This window comes from Bombus pascuorum, chromosome 1, assembly GCF_905332965.1.
Source record: "Bombus pascuorum chromosome 1, iyBomPasc1.1, whole genome shotgun sequence".
NCBI lineage: Eukaryota > Metazoa > Arthropoda > Insecta > Hymenoptera > Apidae > Bombus > Bombus pascuorum.
Genome location: NC_083488.1, coordinates 28,936,346 through 28,959,817, shown reverse-complemented (window position 1 = coordinate 28,959,817; position 23,472 = coordinate 28,936,346). Strand labels below are relative to the sequence as shown.

Here is a 23,472-nt window from a genome sequence, read left to right as displayed (position 1 = left end):
TATTTGTATAAAATATGAATAAACATTCGCAGTCTACTTGCAAGTGCAAATATCAAAGTAAAATTTATAGGAATCCTTATCATGTTCACTACCTACAATTCTACACAGTTTTCTTTTATTTGTTATAAGAGTTTAATGAGGTGTTCAATGATTCATTTAGTGGTTATGACTCATTCGAATGTATACTTACAAGTGTTCATTCTAAAGTTCAAGACCAGCTTCTGAACATCAAATATTTTGCAACTTACAACGAACGAACTTTTATACTTCACAAAGAGTATCCAGAACCTATAAAATGAACCGTGTATATTGAATTTAATTCGAATTATACGTATGTAAGTTAACATAATGTTGAACTTAATCCCATCACTAGTTGTAACGTAATCAGTTAACTGGAAGTATACCTGGACGTAGGTTCTTAAATTACGTATGCGATCGGTGTTTCAAAAAAACAAGGCGTGACTTATTCAATTACATACACTCAGTTGCATAATTCAGACTCCCTACTATATTCGATAGTTGTTACGATCGTTCGCGGAGAGACGTGGTCGCGAGGAAAACGCGTCAGCGAGAGGCGCAAATTCTCGTTACGATTCGGCTAATCGACGCCGCGAGATGGTCGTTCCCCTTGTTTCGATTAAGATAACAGGGGTGGTTCAATGAATGCAATTGTAGGCTACAGTTATATTATATATATATTTCCACCAGATTACAACACTTGCAGCTTAGACTGAAATTACTTGACTTTGTCGTGTCGTTTGACTTCGTCATGTCGGAAAGTACAATGATTGACCCGAGGGTTGATAGAGTTGGCGTGGTGAATGCCGAGAACTTGTTAGAATAGTAGACTTGACTGCTCGATGACTGAGCGAAAGAACCGTAGAGTTGACTGTCCGAGGTATGTAAGAGCAGTGGACTTGACTGTCCATCTCGTACCATTTAAGAGGAAAGCTCGATGTGGGTGTACCCTTTTTGAACTAAGAACGCGGATTCGTTGTTCACACTTTTCGGTAGAAAAGTGAGGGTAACGATCCGCGATGCCCATTGGTTATAGCCAATGTTAATAAATGAAATACGAGGAGGAAGTCTCCTGCAGATGTGGCTCATGGGTGTCCTTGTTCCTGGAAAAAACCAGCTGTTTCGCGGGGCACATCTGCTTTCTCCGTAATTAGCAAAAGCGTGCAACAAACCCAAGGACTGTTCAAAGGACCATACATAAACCGATAATACTTATGTAAATAGAAGTTAAGCTAAAAAAATTCGGTTTATGGTGGTTCCTTGGGTTTATTGCGGATCAGTGTAACGAGGGGTAGGCCCTAGCGGCCAGTCCGAGAGGGACGTCGCACGGACCATCTCGCGCGACGCAACAGGAAGTATACCTGGACGTAGGTTCTTAAATTATGTATGCGATCGGTGTTTCAAAAGAACAAGGCGTGGCGTATTCAACTACATACATTCAGTTGCATAATCCACTACTCCCTACTATATTCGATAGTAATTCTAGACAATAACTACACGTTAACGTATATTTATCGTTCTTAGCATTATATAACTCGCTGTCATGGTCTTTATGATGATATGTGTACATGTTGTTTGTATTGTTTTTATATTTCCTGAATAGGTGTTGTGATTACACTGCGGACATTTATACAAATTCACGCTTTTGTGTATGCAAATAACGAATCTAAACTAATTTTAAGCAAAAATTTGTTTTCCCTGCGGAATATTATAACGAGTGCACTCGGATCTTTTATATATTCTGTGTATTTTTGCATTTACAAATTTCGTATAAACATAAAAATTCGCAGTCTAGTTATGACTTTATCACTAACACGACAAATGTTCCTGCCGGTGCTGGAGACTATGTGAAGTATAACGTGTCCGCGTGTAAATTGGATAAGAAAAGAAACTTTTGTGTTAGCTTCTTTAGTATGTTTTTTTACGGTCCTGTATGTTTTGAATAATTATAATACAAGTTTTCATAATAGGATTAATTTAGTTTGTAAATATTTAATATTTGATTTATCATTGTGTTCTACATTTAGAATTTGCTGCTCTTTCGTACCGATGTGTATAAACCTTAACGTTGCAATTGATAATTGCGGCCACTTAAGCTGAACTCTCGTAAATGTTTCAGGGACAAGCATATAGAGTAGAGCGAGAGGAAAATTTAACGTGTGATGAAAAGATGTCATTTTTTAATTTTACATTTTTCCATTTTCTTCAATTCCCAAACTAATAGAATAAATTCGTAAATTTTATGCAGCTATTTTTGTGACAAAAGCTGTTTCAGATATGGCCAGTAGTTTAGTCAAGTAGCAAGTAAAACCAAATTTACACTGTGTGGTTTCATGCTGCAGTTTCACAGTGGATAATTCATCGAAAAACATCACTGCCGTCCTCCTCGCTTCATCCGCAATGATTCTCCAAGTTGAATCGTGTAACTTCAGCTTTATTTCTTATTTGACTAAACTATTCAATATTGTCTGAACCAACCTTAATCTCTAAGCGGCAATGTATTTCAAGGACAGGCAGAATCCGATCCCGATTCTCAACCGCAAGCAATCATCTTCGTCTAATTCTAAACCGGTTCTCAGAATCAATCTCCAGGATCTAGACTCGAGGCAATTTCATTTTCTCTCTGTTCTGCCACTTTTTCTCTTACCAAAGGATCGTTCAGCTCGCGAAGGTGCGACGATCTTGGCAAAAAGAGACCTCAAGAGGAATTTCTCCGAACAACACCGAACAGTGCGCGACAATGAAAGGGAAAGAAACAGGCCGAAAAGGATGATAAAGAAGCGACCAGCGCAACTGGAGCAGGCGAGTGCCACGATCCAGAAAGGCAAGCAGCGCAAAATCGTCTTCTTCGCTCGCGAGATGAAATTAACTGAATTGGCTGCGCACGAGTGGACTCTTCTGACGTTCCGGACAAAACGAAAGCTACGATACCACGGGAGAAAGTCTCGAGAGAAGACGTTTAGTGGTCTTATTTGTAACTTTGTAATTACAAAAGGTCTTGTGTCAAAAATATGCAACAGTACAGGCACTTCTGAACAGTAGCGTACAAAGTACATATGTAATCTTAGTCAACGTTGTTTTTTTTTATGTGGTTGACGGTTCAAGTACGAGGCTACTCGTTCACATATCGTAAACCAACAACCTACTACTATGCTTACACTCTAACACGATAAAAATTCAAATTCGATCGATATCATGCTCAACTCTGTACCATGTACCTTTTTTTCTTTTTTGACTTCACATGAAATTTATAAAATTTTTAGGAACCAGTGTGTCCGTTCACTCGCGATATGCGTTTATGAATTTTACATCAAACATCGTAGATTCATGCTTCGTTGACTAATCTGATATTCTAATAAATTATATTTTCGTAATTTGTTTCATCGAGCGTATTTTTCGTCGACATTTGATTTAGAAAAAGTTCACGAGTTAGCAGAGTCGGCCTTCATCTAGCAAATGGCGCAGGTTATTCGTATATACTCGGCTATTTCAACGAAATTGATTACCTTTCTCTGTTCGAATGAAACACGCGAGAAAGCTTTTTCAGTTCGAATAACCACCTGGAGCGATTTCGTCGGAATCGATTGGTCCCCGCATATCTTTCCGCGGTTTAAATAAAATATTCCGCCAAACCTGTTTCCCACTCGAGCTTTCCCACTGCATTTTCCCAAACCGTTGATAGAGGTTCTTGCGAGCAACGATAATTTCTGTTCGTCACCCTGTCTGTTATTTTCCCGTTGAAAATTCCGCGAGACATAAAGACGGGTGGTGTTAAGAAGGAACAGCAGCCAGTACTCTTCGGTACAAACCGAGGCAGATTAAATTTCCATTGCAAATTTCATTCGATATGGCTCTTCAGCTACGTGACGATTTACCTCATCCCCTTGAACTGTCTTTCATTTATGCAACGACGAGCTGCGTCGTCGAACCTTCAGACACGGAAAATAATACGCGTTAAACTGCTTATCGATCCATCCTCCAGGATGCAGTCCTGTAATAATTGATCCATAAACACTGTATAATGAACTGATTGTTCGATGGATATTAATATAAATATATCGTATAGCCACGAAAGTGTTTGATTATGCCGAGTATTCGGAATATTTTGTGTAAAATTATTCACAGCGACCGGAGAGAATTTAAATGGCTAATATTCTTAAACAACGTACATTTTGAAACGTTTGTCTATCGGTCTGTAATGACTCTTAATTTACAAGAAACGATAGTTCTCGTTATTAGTTTCGAAAGTGGTTATAAATACTATAATCTTGAAATATTATGTTATCTATTCTACTTAGACATAAATAAGTTTCATTTTTACATAATCTATAAAAAAGATGTTATTTTTGAAAACAAAGTTCTTATTAATAGGCGAAGTATAAAGAATTAAAAAATATATTAAAAAATTGTTCACATAACTTTTTTTATGATTTTACATGGAAACTTGAATTACATGTTCTTTAGTATCTGTCTCTGGTATTAAAAAATTTTTTAATTTTAATAGGTCTCAGGTCATGCGAAAAAACGCTAAAAAAGGAAGATAACCACTTCACATTTAGCGCTCTACTTCTACAACGTCACTTTACATTCTCCATATTTCATTATCTTTCATATAACGTTAAATCATGTACATTTAAAACATTTTTATCGCTTCGAACAGCATTTATATAAAATTGAACATACAATTGCTCAAAGGATAAAATTTCGAAATTATTTTCAACCTTCAATCCGCGGGTCCCTATCACGAACAAAAATCTCAGCACGATAATTCCACGTTTAGTCGGGCCGTTTAATTCCGTGTGCTTTAAGCTTTCAATCACGCTCTCTATTCCGTATTGTATCGATAAAAAGCGGACTTTTAATTGGAGAAAACAATAAAGGAGAAAGGAAAAACCGGTGTAAAAAAATCTATAGCTCTTGCCAATTTTTCTTACGAATGAGTGACCTGATAAACGAATTAAATCAGTTAGCTGCCATAACGATCTACTTTCCTGGAAAACGAACGATAACGAGAACATTCGTTACCGATTAGCGTTACTTGTTTAGAAGTAATGACTCATTAACATAAGGAGCATGCTCAAACACTTCTTGCATTGGTATCTACAACTCAACTGTAAAATTTTTGTGTATTCTAGGTGAAAAATTCCATTCCTTTTCTGTTTCCACGTTTAATCAACAGAGTGAATGTAATGTTTACTTTAAATTAACGAATTTTTGCGTCTCGATGTTCTTTTCAAGACAAAGGAGAGTCAAATAAAAATATTTGTCGAAGTTCGAGAAGTAAAATTGTACACGAATTGCAAATATTTTCATTTTGATCGATTTTATGGCTGTTTAATCTGGATTGTATGTTTTTCATTAAAACTGTAAACTTTGGAGATTCCGAAATTTGGACAGCTGGAATCCATCCTTTAGGATAATTCTTAGAATTGTTTGAAAACTTAACGAACATTGAAATTCATATATTTAGAAACAATTATATAAATAGTAATCGCTCTTTTCCTAAAAACACTTCTTAGTTGACTTAAGTTGATACATTTCTATTTAACGGACAAGAATTTTTTATACGAGTAGCTGTACCTGAGCGTAATGCATCTGTCGAGAAAATCCATGCTCGTTAATCTATCAAGAATTTCTCGCTTTATAATATCTGTATTAATTCTATGATAATTACAATATCCATTCTACTCTGTAATAATTATAATATCTGTATAATATCCGTGTTAATTTCCTTTCGAAATTTTCTTTAGATTAATTACATCTAAGCTAGTATATTAAAAATACAACCTTAATAAGATTTAAACTTTAATTCCACACGAGTACAATTTACATTTAAACGTACGTATGATTTCTCCGTGTATAACCAAGTTGCAGAAACGATCTTCAATGAGCAAGAGAATTCGAAACGTAGAAAATACAAGACGATCTGCTTGAATCCTGAGCATGAATAGAGCCTGTGGCTGTTTGCTTTCCGAAAATCGAAGGATCGATGGCCTGCTGAAATGAGATAAATATAACGCCGCAACGGAATCATAAATAACGCTATCCGATGTTGGTGGTGCTCCATCTCGTTGTATCACCACCCTCTGGACGTTCTCAAAATCAATACTATTCCAAGTATTCCTATACTCGTACCCGGCAGGATACTCACTTTACGAAGTTCTTGTCATTCTAAATTCTAAATTCGCGAAGACAGTGACGGTCGTTCTATCGTTTCGACGTCAGTTGCAAAGTCGAAGAGGAGAAGCGAGAGGAATAAACGGCTATGGGTACGAGGAGGTGGATGTCGTGGTGCTGCTGTCTCCAGATTGTTCCGAGCATATTGTACGGAGGATCGTAGTAAAAAGTTTACGAGCGGACTCGTGAAATAGCCGGAAGTACGACGAAGCCGGTGGAACCGGTTCCGCTCGAGATCGGTGAATAAGAGCGAATGAGAGCGGGGATGCTGGACGGTTGGGAAAAGGGCTTGGAAAAATGTAAAAGGACCGTGTCGATGAATTCCCGTGGCACGGTGGATCAAGCAAAGAAACTCGGTACACCCATTCACGTTCCGTTTTTCTCGATAAATAAGCTCCAGTGTTGGTCGTCATATTTCTTTGTCGCGCCATGGTCTCAGGCAAGACTATCTGGCGGGATCGTGGCGCGCCGTTATTTACGATTCGATGGAAGATTTATCATCGAATTGATTTTCCGCGCGCCCGATTGGATTAATTTTCGCTACGCTTGCTACGCCACGGGCCCGTTGGCTGTTCGTTGTTTCCTTCCGTTCGCTTCTTTCGTTTCCGCTCCGAGCTGCCTGTTGAATCGCCGGTTGCTCCCACTGCATCGAACCGCAGCGTCGTCTTGACTACGATTCCCTCTTAGTTCCCGATAATTTATAGACCGACGGGCTAAAGGTTATGGGTTCGGTATGCAGATTCGCACGATGCTGTAGGATTTTGCCGTTGTCTTTTGTCTTGCGAGATTTACAGCGTGGGAAAAGGTATGTGGTTTTTTCGACTACTTGTTGTTGATTGGTTGATACTTCCTGTTATTTGTAGTAACAATTTTCTAAATTCATAACATCTACGTTTGTATGAATACGTAATACTATTAGCATTATCTCTTTGTTTCATTTCTCGTATTTTTATTTCTTGCTTCAAGAGAAGAAAATTTCTCCTTGCTTTTTCAAACTATTGTTTCTGAATTTCGTGTATTTTCGATATAATTTCAATGTTTATGCATATATAACAGTTTACGTACACGGAGATGAGAAGCTACCCATGTCCTTAACTTGCTACACTAGACTGTAATACTTTTGTTCATGTGTATTCAAAATTTAATAGCCATTTGCAATAAATCAATTATTTTTGAAAACAATATTATTAAAACAAATTGCTACGGAAATTACGTGACACGGTTGTTATTCGTTCAAAGATGGTGTTACGCCACGAGGCTTACTATAGATCGTATTCCTAATCGTCGCTCGCGGTACTACAGTGTTGCAAACAGATCGTCTTACCTGCCCGACGGAAAATATACAATGTAGCAATGAGCGCATAGTTGTCACCAAGCAGCCAGTTCCAGAAACGTCGATTTAGGTCTGGGATTTTATTTACACAAAGAAAGTGGCATACGTGATTATAGGCGCGAACGGTGGCGTAACACGAGCACAGTGGAGGTTATCTCCCCCAGAAGACAAAGAAATGATCGAAGGCAATCAGTCTCATTTGAAGATTCTAACAGCATACATGGAGAGGTCTGACGAATAAAATTAAGGTCGCTTAGTTCAACGAATTCATCGAGAGATATCGTAAAGTCGGGTCGAATTTCTGTAACACATTAACTGTATTTATCGCTAAATAATTTGACGTTTTTATGATTACATTCATTATTATTAAATATACAAGCTATATTAATCTGTTAATACAGTGTTAAATTCATTGAATTATCTCTGTTATCTTAACCGAAACGGGGGAACGACTAATTCGCGGCGTCGATTATCCGAATCGTAGCGAGAATTTATGCCTCTCACTGACGCGTTTTCCTCGCGACCGGTCGTAACCTTGTCTCCGCGAACGGTCGTAACAGATGGTATTTCATCATCGAAGCAATCTCTTCGAACTTTGCTTATTCCAACCACGTCTCCGTATCAGTTCAGATACAGAAGATTTAAATATAGTGTATTATATATTTTATTTGGAAAAGTGGCAAGTGACAAATACCTTCCATTCTTACAATAATGAATATTATTATTTTAATGCTACTTTTAATATACATTGCGTAGAGTTATCGACTTTTGTTAGGAAAGAATATTTTAGATGAAGAAGGTAAAATCCAACCAGTTTTGGCTGTACCTATTTCTATCACAAAAGTTCATTTTTCCGCCAGTAATCGTAAAGACATAAGCTTGTGAAACGTAATTGGACGTTAAATTCCAAGATGGCGCAAGAAGAAGGAACCAGTCGATGACGTGCAATGTATTTTGGAATAGTAGAATTTCTCGACTTAAAACCTAGAAATTTGCTTCACCAAATTTGAAAAAGGAGAATCTTTCCGAAAGCAGTTAGACATTAATCTTGAAGAGAGTTTGATACATTTTTGAACTGAATGCTGATGTAACGTTGAGTAACTAATTGACTAACATCCACAATCCATTACCTCGTAATTAAAAACCAGAAAAATAAAATTATCCGCAAGAGTATGCACATATTATTCACCTATCACAGTCATAACCATTTCCCCTATCATTAGTAAATATCAACGACCAGTAATAAACTCTCCACTCTCTTAAAATTGGTCACCAGCCGATCGCGTTCACGCTCGAGTACACGGAATTACATACCAGGAGCCGGCTCGTTTCTATGTCCCCTACTCGGCATATGCTCAATTTCTTGCCGGTAATCGATGTCCCTCGTTAGCGCGGTCGACAATCTTGAGTTCACCAATAACGAAGGGGAAACTCGGGTTCGCCATTGCGCGGGTCTTGTAACGTAACCTGAACCACCCCCACTGGAATTGCAGCGCGTCGGAGGCTCCTAATATCCAGACCAATTTACTTACTTATCGGAGATTGCGCTACGGTCCGAACTTCCATACACACAGATGAAGAAAATACACGCGTAGCAAGTACACGTACATACATTCTTCTTCTAACTCTCCAGGTTTCCCCATAGAAACTCCGGGATCGTTTTTCTACGCGTCTGACGAGATTCAGCCGCAGGGTGGAAACCAGAGAGTTTCAGGGGCAGAGAGTGTTCGGAAGGCGACGCAGCTATCTCGGTTATCTAAGAGACGTTTAAGCAAAAGTTGTGAATTTGAATTTTAAAGCAGACTCCGGGGCCGCTGCTCCGGCAACCAGTTTCCTCCTCTTTCTTCAACCGTCCGTACCTTGGCTAGATTGAAAGATCCTCCTACGACAGCTCACCCTTCCGACCCCGCTCTTCCTCACGCCCTTCTCGCCACACCGCGTTGCCGTTTCTCTCTGAGCGACACGAATGTTTTACGAGCTGGCTTGAAACCGCGAGCCGTGAAATGAGAGAATTAAGAGGGAGAATCTGTTGCGTGCCAACACACGATGGCCCTGGGGCTTGGAATTTTTAAGTCAGCTTGGTCATGATACTACAGCTCACTTTGTATACTTCGGATTAATAAAAAGACGTAGCGAGGTCGTAAAACTATGTAAACCATGAAGAATCGGTGTCGTTGCTGTCGTTGCACTCGGGGCTGTATGTACATTGCATTCTCTTTCGTAATATGACGTATAATACGATGGAGGGACTTGCAAGGTAATTTCAAGTTTTTTCAGTCGTTACTGGAAATATTATTCTAGTGGCAGGTTGGCTTAAATAAACAAAATATTAATTAGACTACTGTCTGCTGTATTTTCTCGCCATCGAATTAGAATTACATTGAGAAATTTCACTTCTATAGTTGCGATGGATATTTCACGCTCTACTGTGTGTCACAGTATGTACTGTCACATATTACAGCACTTTCCAAAACTATTACCACAGATTCTTATTTTCCAATGAAACGTTCTTGTTCTTATCAGACTCGCTCACTCAGATATTTTCACAGTGTGAAATTCCTGTGGTCATACAAAAGTACTAACGAATGGTACGAAATTTAATATATTTGGATTTAATTGATTGGTATATAAATGCCAGAACAAAAACGATACCGCGTGAATTCTTTTTGCGATCATTTTATATCAGATAAATACTCGATTGTCTCTCTTACTGCCAAATAGCCATTGTATCAACGAGTATCCTCGTATTCTCAATGGCCAGACGATTCATCGGAATTGAAAATCACTGAAAATGTTTGGCTAATTAACCGCGTACTGATCATTAAACATCATATCGTCAATAAACAAAACAAAAATTCAGGATATTTATTGAAATAACGAGCTATTGTAATAAAATATAAAGATAGTGAATATGCAGCATGTCGATAGGATATCAGCTACTATGAATGCAAAAGGAGAAAACACGAATTAACATGTATTTGTAAAACGCCTTAGTAATTAATAAACATTGCTTTACAATTCGCTCGTGTTTTTCAATTTTACTAAAAAGATGAAAATTGAAAGTTTTGAGTGATTCTAATTCGATGATTAGAGAACATATATATAATTATAATAGATATATCATTGAAATTAAGGAACCTTAATTAATAATTCAGGAAATTAAGATACCTAGATTTTATTCAGGTTTAAAAAAAACGTAAGTGTGGCACAAAATAAAGCGTTACATAAATATCGAAACGAAGGGAAAGGGAAAGGGTGTTAACGAAAAAAGAATTCAAACGGAATTCCAAACGTCGTTAATAGTACTTAGTATCCTTGCGTGTGAAACGCGCGTTCAAACCACATAACAGGCATCATCGTTGACGAGGAAGTACGTTTCGACTGTTTACGAGGCAACAAAATACTTGAAGAGACGAGTTTTACATATCGAACGGTCGTTCAGGTTTGGAAGTCGAGTTTGTGACTTTTCAGTTCCCTGGGAATTCGGCCTGTGTACCTCCTCTGCCCAAGCGTATTGCCGATCTGTTTGGTCGTGAAATCGTTGAAGCAACTTTCGGTGTTTAACAACTTGTTTCTTTCGTTTAACTTAACTGAACGATGATACTTGGGAAATACGAAATTGCTAACTAAGCGTACGAAAAAATATTAATAATTTTTGTAGCAGATATGTTTTATCATGTTTCTAAGTCATCTATCTTGGAATTAGATGTTTCACAGCATTGTCGCAATCTCTATTTTGTTAGACGTTTTTAATTCTTTATCATATCACGCACTGATAGAATTAACAATAGTATTGTATGTTACTGCGCGTATCAGATTTCAAAATTTCCAATGAATTCAATAATAGATCAATTATGAGTTTGATAACATTTCATATTCGTATTGTTTCATAACGAAACACGTTCCTACATTTGCACAAGACCGATTCCAACGGGGTCCTCTTATTCACTTTTGTTCCCAATCTTTGAATTATAATTTCGTTTCTCTGCGGCGACGTATGTCAAAAGAAACATCATGACAAAGAACAAAGCGTTCTAGTCGATCAGTGGAGAAAGGTCAGGCGAGCTTTTCGCGGATGAAAGGCTGGTTACATAGCAATGCAACGCTCCCAATAGAGCTGATCCATAATTAAATTAATCCAAGCCCATTGTGGCCATTCGTGAATCGGTCCAGTCGACTATTCCAGCTTCAATCATTCGTTCGACCACTGATTCAATGCGAAATCTTTATCACGAAAAATAAAGCTTTTGCTTTAACGCTGGAATGGAAATAAAGAAATTCGTTCGTCAACGAATTTTCAACCTTGCGTTTTGCTTTAAAGCGAATGTCGAATAGTAATCGTAATTCTAGCGTGAGAAACAAAGTTACAGCAAAAGCGATCGCTTACGTTATAAAAAGCAGCGTGAAACTTTATGGCCGGCTGATATCGAGGTCAAAATTCGTCGCCAGGACGCGTGGCGTATAAACGAGTGGAAATCGAGATAAAATTAAGTTGGTAGTTGAGTAATTTATTATTTATAATATTTTATATTGTTACTTAATTCTATAATAACAATACTTATTTATTAAATATTCACGGTTTATGTTTGGAATATAAATTGGATTTTTTTTCAACAAGGTTTGGAATAAATTTTACAATAGATCGTGTAAAAAGTATACAAAATATCGAAAATGTAGGAAATATCTCTATAACTCGTTAGATTGTGTGTTGACAAAAATATAAATATGTATCCATAACATAACATAACATACAACATAACATAAGTAAGTCTATGAAAAAATATTGAAAGTAAAATACTTGTTATAGTAATTACTAAATGAAAGGAAGATTTATCATAATTTTGCATAAATATTCACAGTCTACCGATTATAGTATATTTTCTGTATCGATCTTTTCAAAGGCAGCAGAAAACTAAATAATAAAATGGAAACATTCATGTTTGTGGCTACGACCCTAGGAACATGGAAAAGCTCGATCGTTCGAGAAAATCGCTTTAGGCGGGATTATCTTTACACTTCATTTATCTATGAAACGACTGAACTTTCCTCCTCAATGTCATTTCGTATCCTTAACGACAGAGCAGATAATTATTTTTGAGGGCCGTTTTGTGTGTCTTATCTTTTACGACTATGCCACGAAACTTGTAATGACCAAGATTTGCGATGAACTTGCTCACGGAACTTTCGAGATTCTAGAACTGATGCGAATGAAATTAGATCATACAACGAAATAGTACTAAGTATTAAAGAAGTCTATAAAACAGGTCTAATCGATTCGATCGATTTGATAGCTTCGAACATTGAAGTTTCAAATTTAAATTAAATTGTAATTAAAATCCTTATGGGTCACCTTTAACGCTAGAACCATCGAAGTATTTAAAATCAGATGCAGAATCGATTTATTTTCATCATATTCTTTTAATTCTGATCAACTATGAACGATACATTCAATACATATGAAAAATCAATACTTATAGCGTCGATGGACAATAATTTTCACGAATCATTCCTTCTGAAGGAATAAAAATGTTGAAATCGTAACTAGATCGCAAGCTAGCTCCAAAAAAGGAAAAGATTAGCGAGAATTCAGAAAAATTATAAGCAAACATCAAAGAATTTAGAAAAATTACTATTTTTTTTATAATAAATTCAATTTGAAATTACTATATATGTGGAGAAAAGCAAAGAGTAATTTTCTCGTCGAAGAACTAACAGAAATTGTAAAAATATAAGTACTTTCGTAAAAGGGAAATACAAATTTCACCAACTTTCATGTACGTCTTTGAAGCTGTATTTCGAAAGCTTCACCGCATTTTGTCACCTTCCTCGAGCAATGAAACGAAATCGGCTCGATCTTGTTTGTACGCAGTTCGTATCGAGTACAGCTCGAAATCGTATTACTTTCAGAATGGCGCTCCAAGTTTTGTACAATGCGCTATACGGAGGATTGTCAAGAAAGGCGCGTCATTAAAAAGACGAGAAGTCACGGGAAACGTCGAACGCGCTTTTCTCGAAGCAATTCAACTTCCGTGAACGTTAGTCGCGAAGAAACGGGTGCATAAAGGGCTGCTCGGAATCGAAAACTTCCTCCTCTCTTAAAAGATCGTCATTCTTCAAACGCCTGAAGGGTTGCTCACGACTTCAACTCTCTTAAAATTTTTTATACGACAACGCACATCAAGGATCCTTCTCTTTTTTTCGCTCGTTTCTCCTTCTGCTTCAAAAGAGGAACGTCAAATTTTCCTTTATTAATTCGGACCATTATTTACTAATATTTGAAAATAATTACATTTCTCCATCGAATTTGTAATATATGACGTTTATGAAATACACGAACATATCGTGAGTTAGATATTTGGAAAATTAAAAAACTCCAATTTTTTCAACACGAAATTTTAAATACGCACGATACGAAATTTAAAAGTTTAATGTGACACACTTTCGAATATAAAAATTTTATTTCATGTTCGTTACATATCCGAAATGAAAAATTTTTATGTTATAAATTCTTGAAATACGGTCTGTTTTCGAGCAATATGTAGCGAGAATTCAACGCATACACGGTTATCTTGCTCAAATATTGGTAGCAAATAATTATAATAGTGTCAATAACAGTATCAACGCCAGTAGTACACAGACAGCAGTAAATTTTCCAGAAAGAGGAGCAAACACACCAATATAATTAGTAAATAATAAATAAAGTAAGATATTGTACGATTTTTTTCCTTAACGCCGCGGTAACAAATATCTTGAAAGAAAGTCATATAGATTTAAAACGAAGCAAACAATTTTATCATCCAAATACGATAAGAAAAAAAGAACTTCCTTAACAGTATCAAATAGACCTACTGATACTTTGTTTGTAGAGCAATTACTTTTCACTGGCATCTCTAATGTCGAGATGTAACTCGAAGAAGAAATCCATGTTGAGGTGGATTAGACGAGCAAGCATGTGACTAAATTCAATATTTACGCGAACCGTCTGCTCGTGTAATCGTGTTGCAATTAAGAGCAGCAAAATTCGATTATGTAGTCGCCTGTTCTCGGCAGTGCACTGTAATTAGCGGCGAAACCCGTAGAAAACGAATCGTGCGGTTAGAACGTCTGCCAAAGTGATAACAAGCCAATTACGTCTGCGTTTCGATCTTTCAACGCGACACGACAACTCTACCTGCTATTTGCTAAAACATAGTCCACTTCGAAATCGTACTTCTGCCTCTTAGTACTTCTAATTAGTATCGCATGCAAACAGAACGTCGAGAATTCTATGAATAAGTTAATGTTAACAAAATTACTTCTCTTTCAATTATATTGTGATAGATGGATAGGTGGATGATGAATCATCAGTTTCTGCACGGAGCTATTTGTTTTATAGGACAAAATAGATTTCTTGGAATCAGCGGAGCTTCAGTATGTTGAAATTTAATGTTGAACTTCGCGTAGCACAATTAATCTGATTGTATATTGCGAGACACTATCAACGTTTAATTAATTATTAGACTGCGGATTTTGAGGCGTTTATAGAAAATATGAAGATACAAAGATGTACAGAAAATACATAAGGTGTGTGAAAAAATACATAAGTGTTGGAAACGTCGTGTTGATCGTAACATTTAATAAGCAAAACGAATTTCTACCGAGTTCTATCTTTTCACTTGTATTTATAAAATTGACATAAATATCCGCAGGATCGTGTCATGTCATATCTCGTAAAAATCAGAATACTGTGTACTTTAGGTTTAACAAAATTAGAAAAAGTGCAGGCAATGAGGAAGTTACTTCGATCGAGTAAGAATTTCAGGTTTCCGTGAAAACACAGCATTGTAAAAATATTGGTTCGCAAACAGATCTTAACTCATTATATATAGAACAGAACAAATAAACTGTATTTAACAAAACAACAGAAATAATCTGCTAATAATGTAAAGGAATTATACTTGAAGTGTTAATTTTTTGAAAATATTTAGCTTTAGCTTGTTAAATTTATTATAGCCTTTCTTTATCTTATTATCGCATTATATATATCTCATTAATGGTGTTATACTTATGCTGCACGGTTATCTAATTCTATTTGCGGTTTTTATCTGACATTAAACGGCTGTGCAAACATATAATACTAATTAATCTACCTAACAGATTGTAGCTTTCTCTATTCTATGTTTTAACATTTTTAAAGTTATTTTACATTTTCGTGTCTTGATAATTTCATCCAGTTGTTTTTGGTAATTATTTCATGCATCAAGATAAAAGGATGTGTTTAACTAGATCTTTTACTCTTTATAATTTGTTCTTTGTATGCACAGCTGCTTTTAATTAATATTGTTTACTGCTAAAAGCATAGTCGTTGTGAGTGCTCAAGAATAAAAATTATTATTAAGAGAACATTGCACGCAAAGAACAACAACGTTCGAATATTCGCGGCAACGTTTTAACTCCTAATATAAGAAGTGTCATTTAAATTCCACCTTTCACTACGGCACCTTGCATCCGAACAATTATACGAGTAAATTAATTTCTCTGTTCTTGCGTTGCTCTTTTGAAACACGGCAATAGCCACTTTGTGGAAATTATGTCTTTTCGTCTCGAAGCAATACAATACTCGTTTCCCACCTGTATAGTCTTCGATAAATCTTAGAATTCAATAAATTATAATTTCATTAGCGGGATCTTATATATGTACATTCATTAGACGGGCATAAGCGATAATCATTGTTCAAATAATTTCCATCATTCCGTTTCACCGTTTTGCGCGTTTCTGAAATTATTAAGTTTATCAAACGAAAATCGAAAACACGATGCTAAACGAAGCGTATGATAAACAGACGTAGTATTTGATATTTTCAAAGAGATCATATATTTTGTGGATTAAAGATGGTATTAATTTGTGACTTCGAGAGAAATGATAGAAAAGTAATCTTTGAGAAATTCAATATAATTTCATATAATATCATATAATATTATATAATTTATATTATATATATAATAACTCGTTACATCTAATTACACAGTGCAACTTTTCGGTTTTGTTATCCCAAATTTTTAACTGTACATTTCTAAATAAAAGATATTAAAACATTCTTTTCACTAGCTTGTTATATTAAGAATTTTTGTTATATAGTCGACAATGAGAATAATTTTAACTCATTATACGTATGGACCAGAAAGTATTGAATTTCTCTGAAAAAAATATATATATCTTTACACATTACAAAATCAAAAAATTAGTTAGAAAGATTGGCCAAAGTTATCAGATGAAAAGATTCAAGAGACATATGGAAACATATAGAAATAAATATACAAAGAAAATATAGGTTGTTGTTGCGTAATTGTAAAGCGCGATTTTTCAAGCTTGTTTCATAATTTTGTTACCTCTAACTTTTAATTACAGTAACTCGTATCAATATTTAACTTAGCATATTATGTGGAATATTACTGTCATAAAATATATTTAAAATAAAAAGAATAAACTGAAAATATAAAATAAATTTATTCATAATGGTTAATTAATTCGCTATTTTATAAAAATACTGAAACATATATTGTAGTTGTTAGAAACGTATAATACATTTCATTTATTTAATGCACATGCTTTTTCTAAATAAAGAATAATTAAAAAAAAGACTAGATAATGCTCGAATTTCACGAAAACTCCAAATATTTATGCGAGTCATTCTAGATATCTGTAAATTAAAAAATATTAAAATTTCATTTCTCTCTTAACTTATTGTTTCATACATTTTTGTAATATGAATAATTCTGCCATTCAACATATGTTGACGTGTGCAGGAAACACAAGCGTTTCCGGGCAATTTTGTAGAGATCATCGAGAAATGAGAGAAGATGCTTCGCGTTAAAATAATAAACAAGTTCGGTAATTGTTCAGGGCAGCGGTGAAATCAACGATTCTCCTTTTTCTATCGAGAAAGTTTGGTATACTGCATTAAAGTTCATTCCAGAAGTTTGCTCTGCAACTCGCCAAAAGTGGCGAACAGTTTGAAACTGTATCCCTTGGTCGAACTCGGAAACACTTACGGACCGTTTTACCAGGAATCTTTCACTGACGTTTCCAGATTAAGAATCGCTAAAGAAAATAAATGAGTAAATCGACGGTTGTTCGATTCGACGTATGGCTGCCATTTCAGTACTCTTTGTTATGTGGTTGAATGGAATGTAATTTACCCTTTATACAAAGTTTGCCAATTACAATTAAGAAAGTTGAAGCAAATGAGGGATTAATTTATTTAAATGTTAAATAAGTCGTTTAACAAATCAAATTTTTATTTTATTTGTTATTGCATTAACGATGACACGTCTTATGTGTATATGTCTGTCACTTGTGTCTTCCTATCTTATCTGTTGATCTGGATTCATGCCTTTTAATATTGTTTGCTAACGTTCAGAATTTATTCCAATTCATATTTTACCTTATTTGAAGTAGTGCAAAAATTCGTTGTTAATTTCAATTTAACAAACAAGTTTGCTCGCTGCTGCAAATATACTATTTTCTAATAATTAACAAAGTTAATATGCAAAACTACGTACAATGAATCTCGATCGTGGGAACGATTGATCCAGAGCATCGGCTGATTGAAGCTTCGAGAATGATATCTTCAAGGAAGACTGGAAAACGAGAATGGAAACTGAATGAGATCGTCATGTAGCAAAGTACTTTTCCTTTCTAGATCATGAAAAATTCAGGGAGAGTATCATTTCAAATATCCTCTATGACACGTGTTAACGGCTCAAGAACTTCCATAAATTTTGAAAAGGGACATTTCCTCGTTTATGACATTGTCAGCTACTCGTCTCGACGCGCGAGTACGCGGCACGACCGATCGCGAAGCAGCAACTGTATCAACGTTGAAATTTACGCTGACGCTCGCGATCCAATAACGCACAAGTCGTCTCCGTTATCGGTACAATTTATCTTTCCATCGGTGTACATTAAGAAATTCATCGCCGAATTCGTTCGATAAACAGAACATTCGAATCGAGTGCATGTCGCGATGGTTCCCAACAGCGAAACAATAGGCGATGCGAACGATTGTGACAAGTATCACAGCGAGCAAAGGGCTTTGTCATCCTATACAACGACCGGTTGAACAGATTCGCTTGGAGAGTTCACGCCGCGAACTATGCCACGCTACACAGATAAAAACATAGACATTTATCACCTGAACAGCAAGCTGTCGTTCCTGTTTGACTGACGTTTTAATCGAATACGCAAGCCAGATCGCTTGGAAAAGTCAATACGTTACCAACGTAGAACTTTAACCCGTTTGCATCTTATTTGAAATACAATTAATCGTGAGTTATTATTCATACACGCACGATGCTCATTACCGGACTATTGATTTTTATGCAATTGTATACTTTTAGTGACGCAACTAATGAAATAGAGCTGCATAGAAATTCATTTAATCCATTAAATATTATAACAACTATCTGAATTTGAATATTTCTTATTTGTTACCTTATATCAAGCGACAGAAATTTTCCTAATCAAGTTTGCATGTTTTTAAATAATAAATTTAATAAAACGTGCATAAATACGAAAGTAAAAATGCTAATTCTGTTGAACAGCGAAGACAGACAATTTACGTCGCAGACGGTGCACCTTTCTTTCAACTTGTTTGCACGGTAGATCGCATGTCGACGATTATAATTGGGAAACTCGTAGTCCGTTTTCGTGGCGATAGCTTCGTTTCTTGTCGGTACAAACACCGAGAGGGAGACCCTAACGATGGATCTTTTCATTATTCGCGAACGTTAACGAACGGAGCTCCGCTGTTCCTTTGCTGGACTCAGTTGGAAAAGCGATAACGAGCAAGTTGCCACTTTCAATGAGATTTAATCGCCGTTGCATTGATTTGCAGGGGTGCACTGCTACAGTATGCTACACGGAAGCAGCGGAAAGAATAGCAACGTTCATCAGAACAGCCTGGATGACAGCAGTACACAATCTGGTCCGTACTTCGATATATCGAATTCGAAGAACGTGACCACCATACTGGGCAAAACTACGTACTTGAATTGCCGCGTGAAGAACTTGGGAAACAAAACGGTAAGTGAACAATCGAATGTAATGCCAGAAATTCGCGTTGAAATATGACGTTTCGAAATATGAAATATAAAAGCGGAGATTATCTGAACGGTTCAGAATCGATCAATCTTTATCTATATCTATATATCGGAAAGTTAACAAAAATTGGAAATTTTAGTTTCGTAAAATTTTAATTTAAAGTGTTAAAGAGTCTCTGTTATTCTTATTATTTGCCCATTAATTATTTTAAATTATTCTAATTATATTGCTTGAAATAGTTATATCTGGCGTGCAGAGATATATCATTCGCAATTAATTGCAAATAAATAATTAGAGTTTTAAGATATCAAATAATGAATTCTTCATCGAATGTGGCCCATAATTTCTTTTCGTTAATTATTTGACTTATCTCTACGATATAATTACACAAATATCCTTTAAAATATTGCGTATAATGTTGCTCGAGGTAAAAGTCAGATGCCAAATATTTGTAATCGTGTATTTAGGGATCGATTGAATCGATGGCGACACTTCGAGTTTAATCTGGGTCAACGATGAGAAAGATAAAGAACTCTTGATTTATATTCCAGCTGAACAGGCTACACCCTTTACCAATTATTCAGACTTATACCCGATATTTAGACAACTGGCTAAATATTTTGAAAAAAAAAATCGCTCTCTCTACAACACGTTTTCCTATACATTCGCCATAATCGAGAAAAAACTGCAGTCAAGGATAACGCGATATCGATTCAACGTTTCGTGTTCAACATTTCGAATAAAAAGTGGAACGAATTTCAACTGCAATTCCAATGTAATTGATACGAGTAACAGCATGTACGTACGTAGATGTATAGGTAGTAACTTGAATAGAGTGATCGATACTTGAGCTGTGAATTTCTGAAAGGGAACTCAGGTTTTGAACACGATCTCAAACGTATAAAGCGCATTAATTTTCTTTTTTTTTACTCTTGAATTATCATTCAGGCAAAATATATAATACACGAAAATTAATCTCAGGATACGATAAAACGAAACTGTGACATTAACTTTTACGAGTTTAACTATCCGATTTCGCATTATCTGTAATCAGATCGTGTCGTATTAAATTTGGTATCTCGTAACCGTATAAGAAGCCAATTATAACTAAAGTTTCTTCCAGTATAAATATATTTTTCAATGCAAATTCAAACTGTATATCATGAAAATGGTTACATCAGTTTAGAATTTTTCTAAGGTATTGTTATCGAGGAAATAACATTTTGTAAGAAAATTGGATGGCAGTTTGTCGATAAACTGGAGGACAGCTTAAAAGCACTGGACAACGATAAACGGCGGGCAGGTTGTTCGGAAATTAAAATAATTCCTGCGCGCATTTGGCGTCTAAAGGGGGTAAGAGGTAAAATTAATATCGACGAAACCAACGGAGATAGCAGAAGCAAAATGCATGAACCTCCATCACGAAGATGGGCTTACATGTAAACGTTTTTTACTCCATGCTGAGTACAGGAAAATATCGAGTGTCAATATTTTAGCTGCACAATGGATCGTCACCTGTCTGTAGCAAACTGCAAAGGATGCATCGGAAGTGCACTTGGCCGCCGTCGACCTATTCACCCTGCTATTGAACAAAGTGTGACTGCCCCACCCGGTATATGTAAAATGTTTATTTACCGATAAATATCAAGAATCGTTTTAATCGAAATGAATTATCTTATTTCACTGGGGAGTTCTTTTGCGAATGATACTTAAGAAATAGTTCAGTTAGATAATGTTGATTAATCCGTGCACGGTAAAATTAAAATTATCAAAAATTTTAAAGTCTGGTATCGTAATCATCGCACACGACGAATTAAAACTGTATGCGTCTTTAAATATGTATCGTGTAATGTATCCATTTAACGTACCGTAATGTGTCATTCTACTTGAATATCCAATATGCAAATTAATTATTTTAAGCGTCACAAATCGCTCATAGAATATTCTCATATGGACTAAATATTCGAAAGCTTAATAGGTTATTGTGTTGCAGTGATGTTGTTGGTTAAAATTTGGAATTTTATAACAAAGAAAATTATACAAACAAGTTCGTGAATAATATAGAGGATTAACTATGTTTTATGTTAAATATTATTTTTACCAGACTATTTTAACCATATACCGGCTTCTCCGTATATTTACAGATTTTTGAAAGAGTATAATTTCAAAATTTAGAGTCAGATCTGCTATTCAGAATATGTAACAGAATTTAAATATTATGCAGCGATTACACAAAATATTGGCACGTATCCTTCTTCTCTAATGAAGCGTTTCTTCGTCAGATTTTATTTTCATAGAATGAAACTTTTGTAGGAAGGTACTATTAAACCATGCGAGATTCAATATACTTGGATCTAACCAATTAATACGCGAGTACTAACATAAATACGATACTTTTGTGTCCGATACTCTTTCTAGCCGCTATAAAACATTGTAGACATTGTAACATTGTCGTACAGCTGAAATACACTCGTATGAAGTTCCAAATGCTTAAGTAGCAAAAAACATGTCCATAAATTCTATTTCAGCGGACTGAAGAAAATTAAATTTACATACGTATCTCGAGGACAAACGCGAGAAAAGAAACGAGTGTAATCAGAGAAATCTTTTAAGGCGACGCAATCCTAATTAATCGGTGTATCGAAAAGAGCGGCCGCTGTTTGAAAATTCGATGTTTGCTTGGTAAAAAGCAGCGTAACTATGTCCGGTTCATTCATATGTATAACATAACCTAGTTTCGATTTGCGTTCCGCTCTCGAACAGAACGTTACCTCGAAATTCGTGTCGGAGATACAGTCAGTTTCTAACCGCGGAGGGCTGCTCGCGAAATTTTAATGACGCCGCGTACGATCGGCCGACACAGTGCTTTGCAAGCCTGCGGGAAATTGACTCGAGTAATTATACGATTGCGCGCGCGCGTTCTAGCAGCTCGACACGAGCCACTAACAGTCGAACCAGACGTTCCTAACTTTTCTTCTTTCCTGCGATAATTAACAGGCGAAATAACTGGACGATAAACGAACGATAGAAGCAGAAGCTTCGTCGTGTAATGGGATATAGTTGAAATAGGAGATGCAAAACGATTACGAAAAGCTTCCGGGCTGAATCTTTGACCGGGTGAGCTGTTGCTTCGGTTATTGCTAAATTAAAAGACTAAATTGGAGTTTTATCGAATTTCTAAGTCACTGATTTTACGTTTCATAAAGATTGGATATTTCAAATGTTTTTCTTTTTTTTTTTCGTTGTTGAAATTTTCTTGACATTATTGTAAAATAGCTTTTACGGATAAAGAGTTTCCGTATAACGATGGTGTTTATTAGCATCTCTGCCTCGAAACTGATCATCAGACGAGCAAATCAATTTCTTGGAGACGAAATTAGCCGGAAGCTTGTTCCCCATGTAAAATTTCTGCGGTCGGAGTTCATCGATGCTCACCAACGGCGCAACCAAGTTTATTCCGCAAAGTACACTTCAGTAATTACAACCGAGTTCGAGTATTTGATTTGGAGATCATGTTTACACGATCATCCATTAAAACTTTGGAAGAGTTGAAATTCGACCCGTGTCGGTGCGTCGAACGAATTCGCCGAAAGTTCGAAAAATTCCAAAATTTATATCATTCTCGACGATAAGTCATTAATTCTACCTATTTTAATATTGAAGTTCTGCTATCGTTTTTAAAATTAATACACTTTAAGCAACACGTTGATAGAATTATTAACTGCGCGCATCAATAACATCGTCTAATACAACAATATTATTCGTTCAAAGAGTTACATGTTATAAATTACAAGCTTGTTATCCGTTTTATTATTTATGACAAAATTATATAATTCCTTATCTTATTGTAAGATGTTTGCTG

The 23,472-nt window shown here is 35.8% G+C and overlaps 1 protein-coding gene across 4 annotated transcripts in view; it reads left to right on the top strand.

Moving 5' to 3' along the window:
- The window catches only part of LOC132915996 (lachesin-like), a 480,024-nt gene that overhangs the window by 271,652 nt on the left and 184,900 nt on the right, over positions 1 to 23,472 (top strand). For all 4 annotated transcript variants that reach the window (XM_060975752.1, XM_060975751.1, XM_060975749.1 and 1 more), the window contains exon 3: positions 19,405 to 19,592. In XM_060975752.1, coding sequence (XP_060831735.1) covers positions 19,405 to 19,592 — 188 coding nt within the window. The remainder of the gene's footprint in view (positions 1 to 19,404; positions 19,593 to 23,472) is intronic.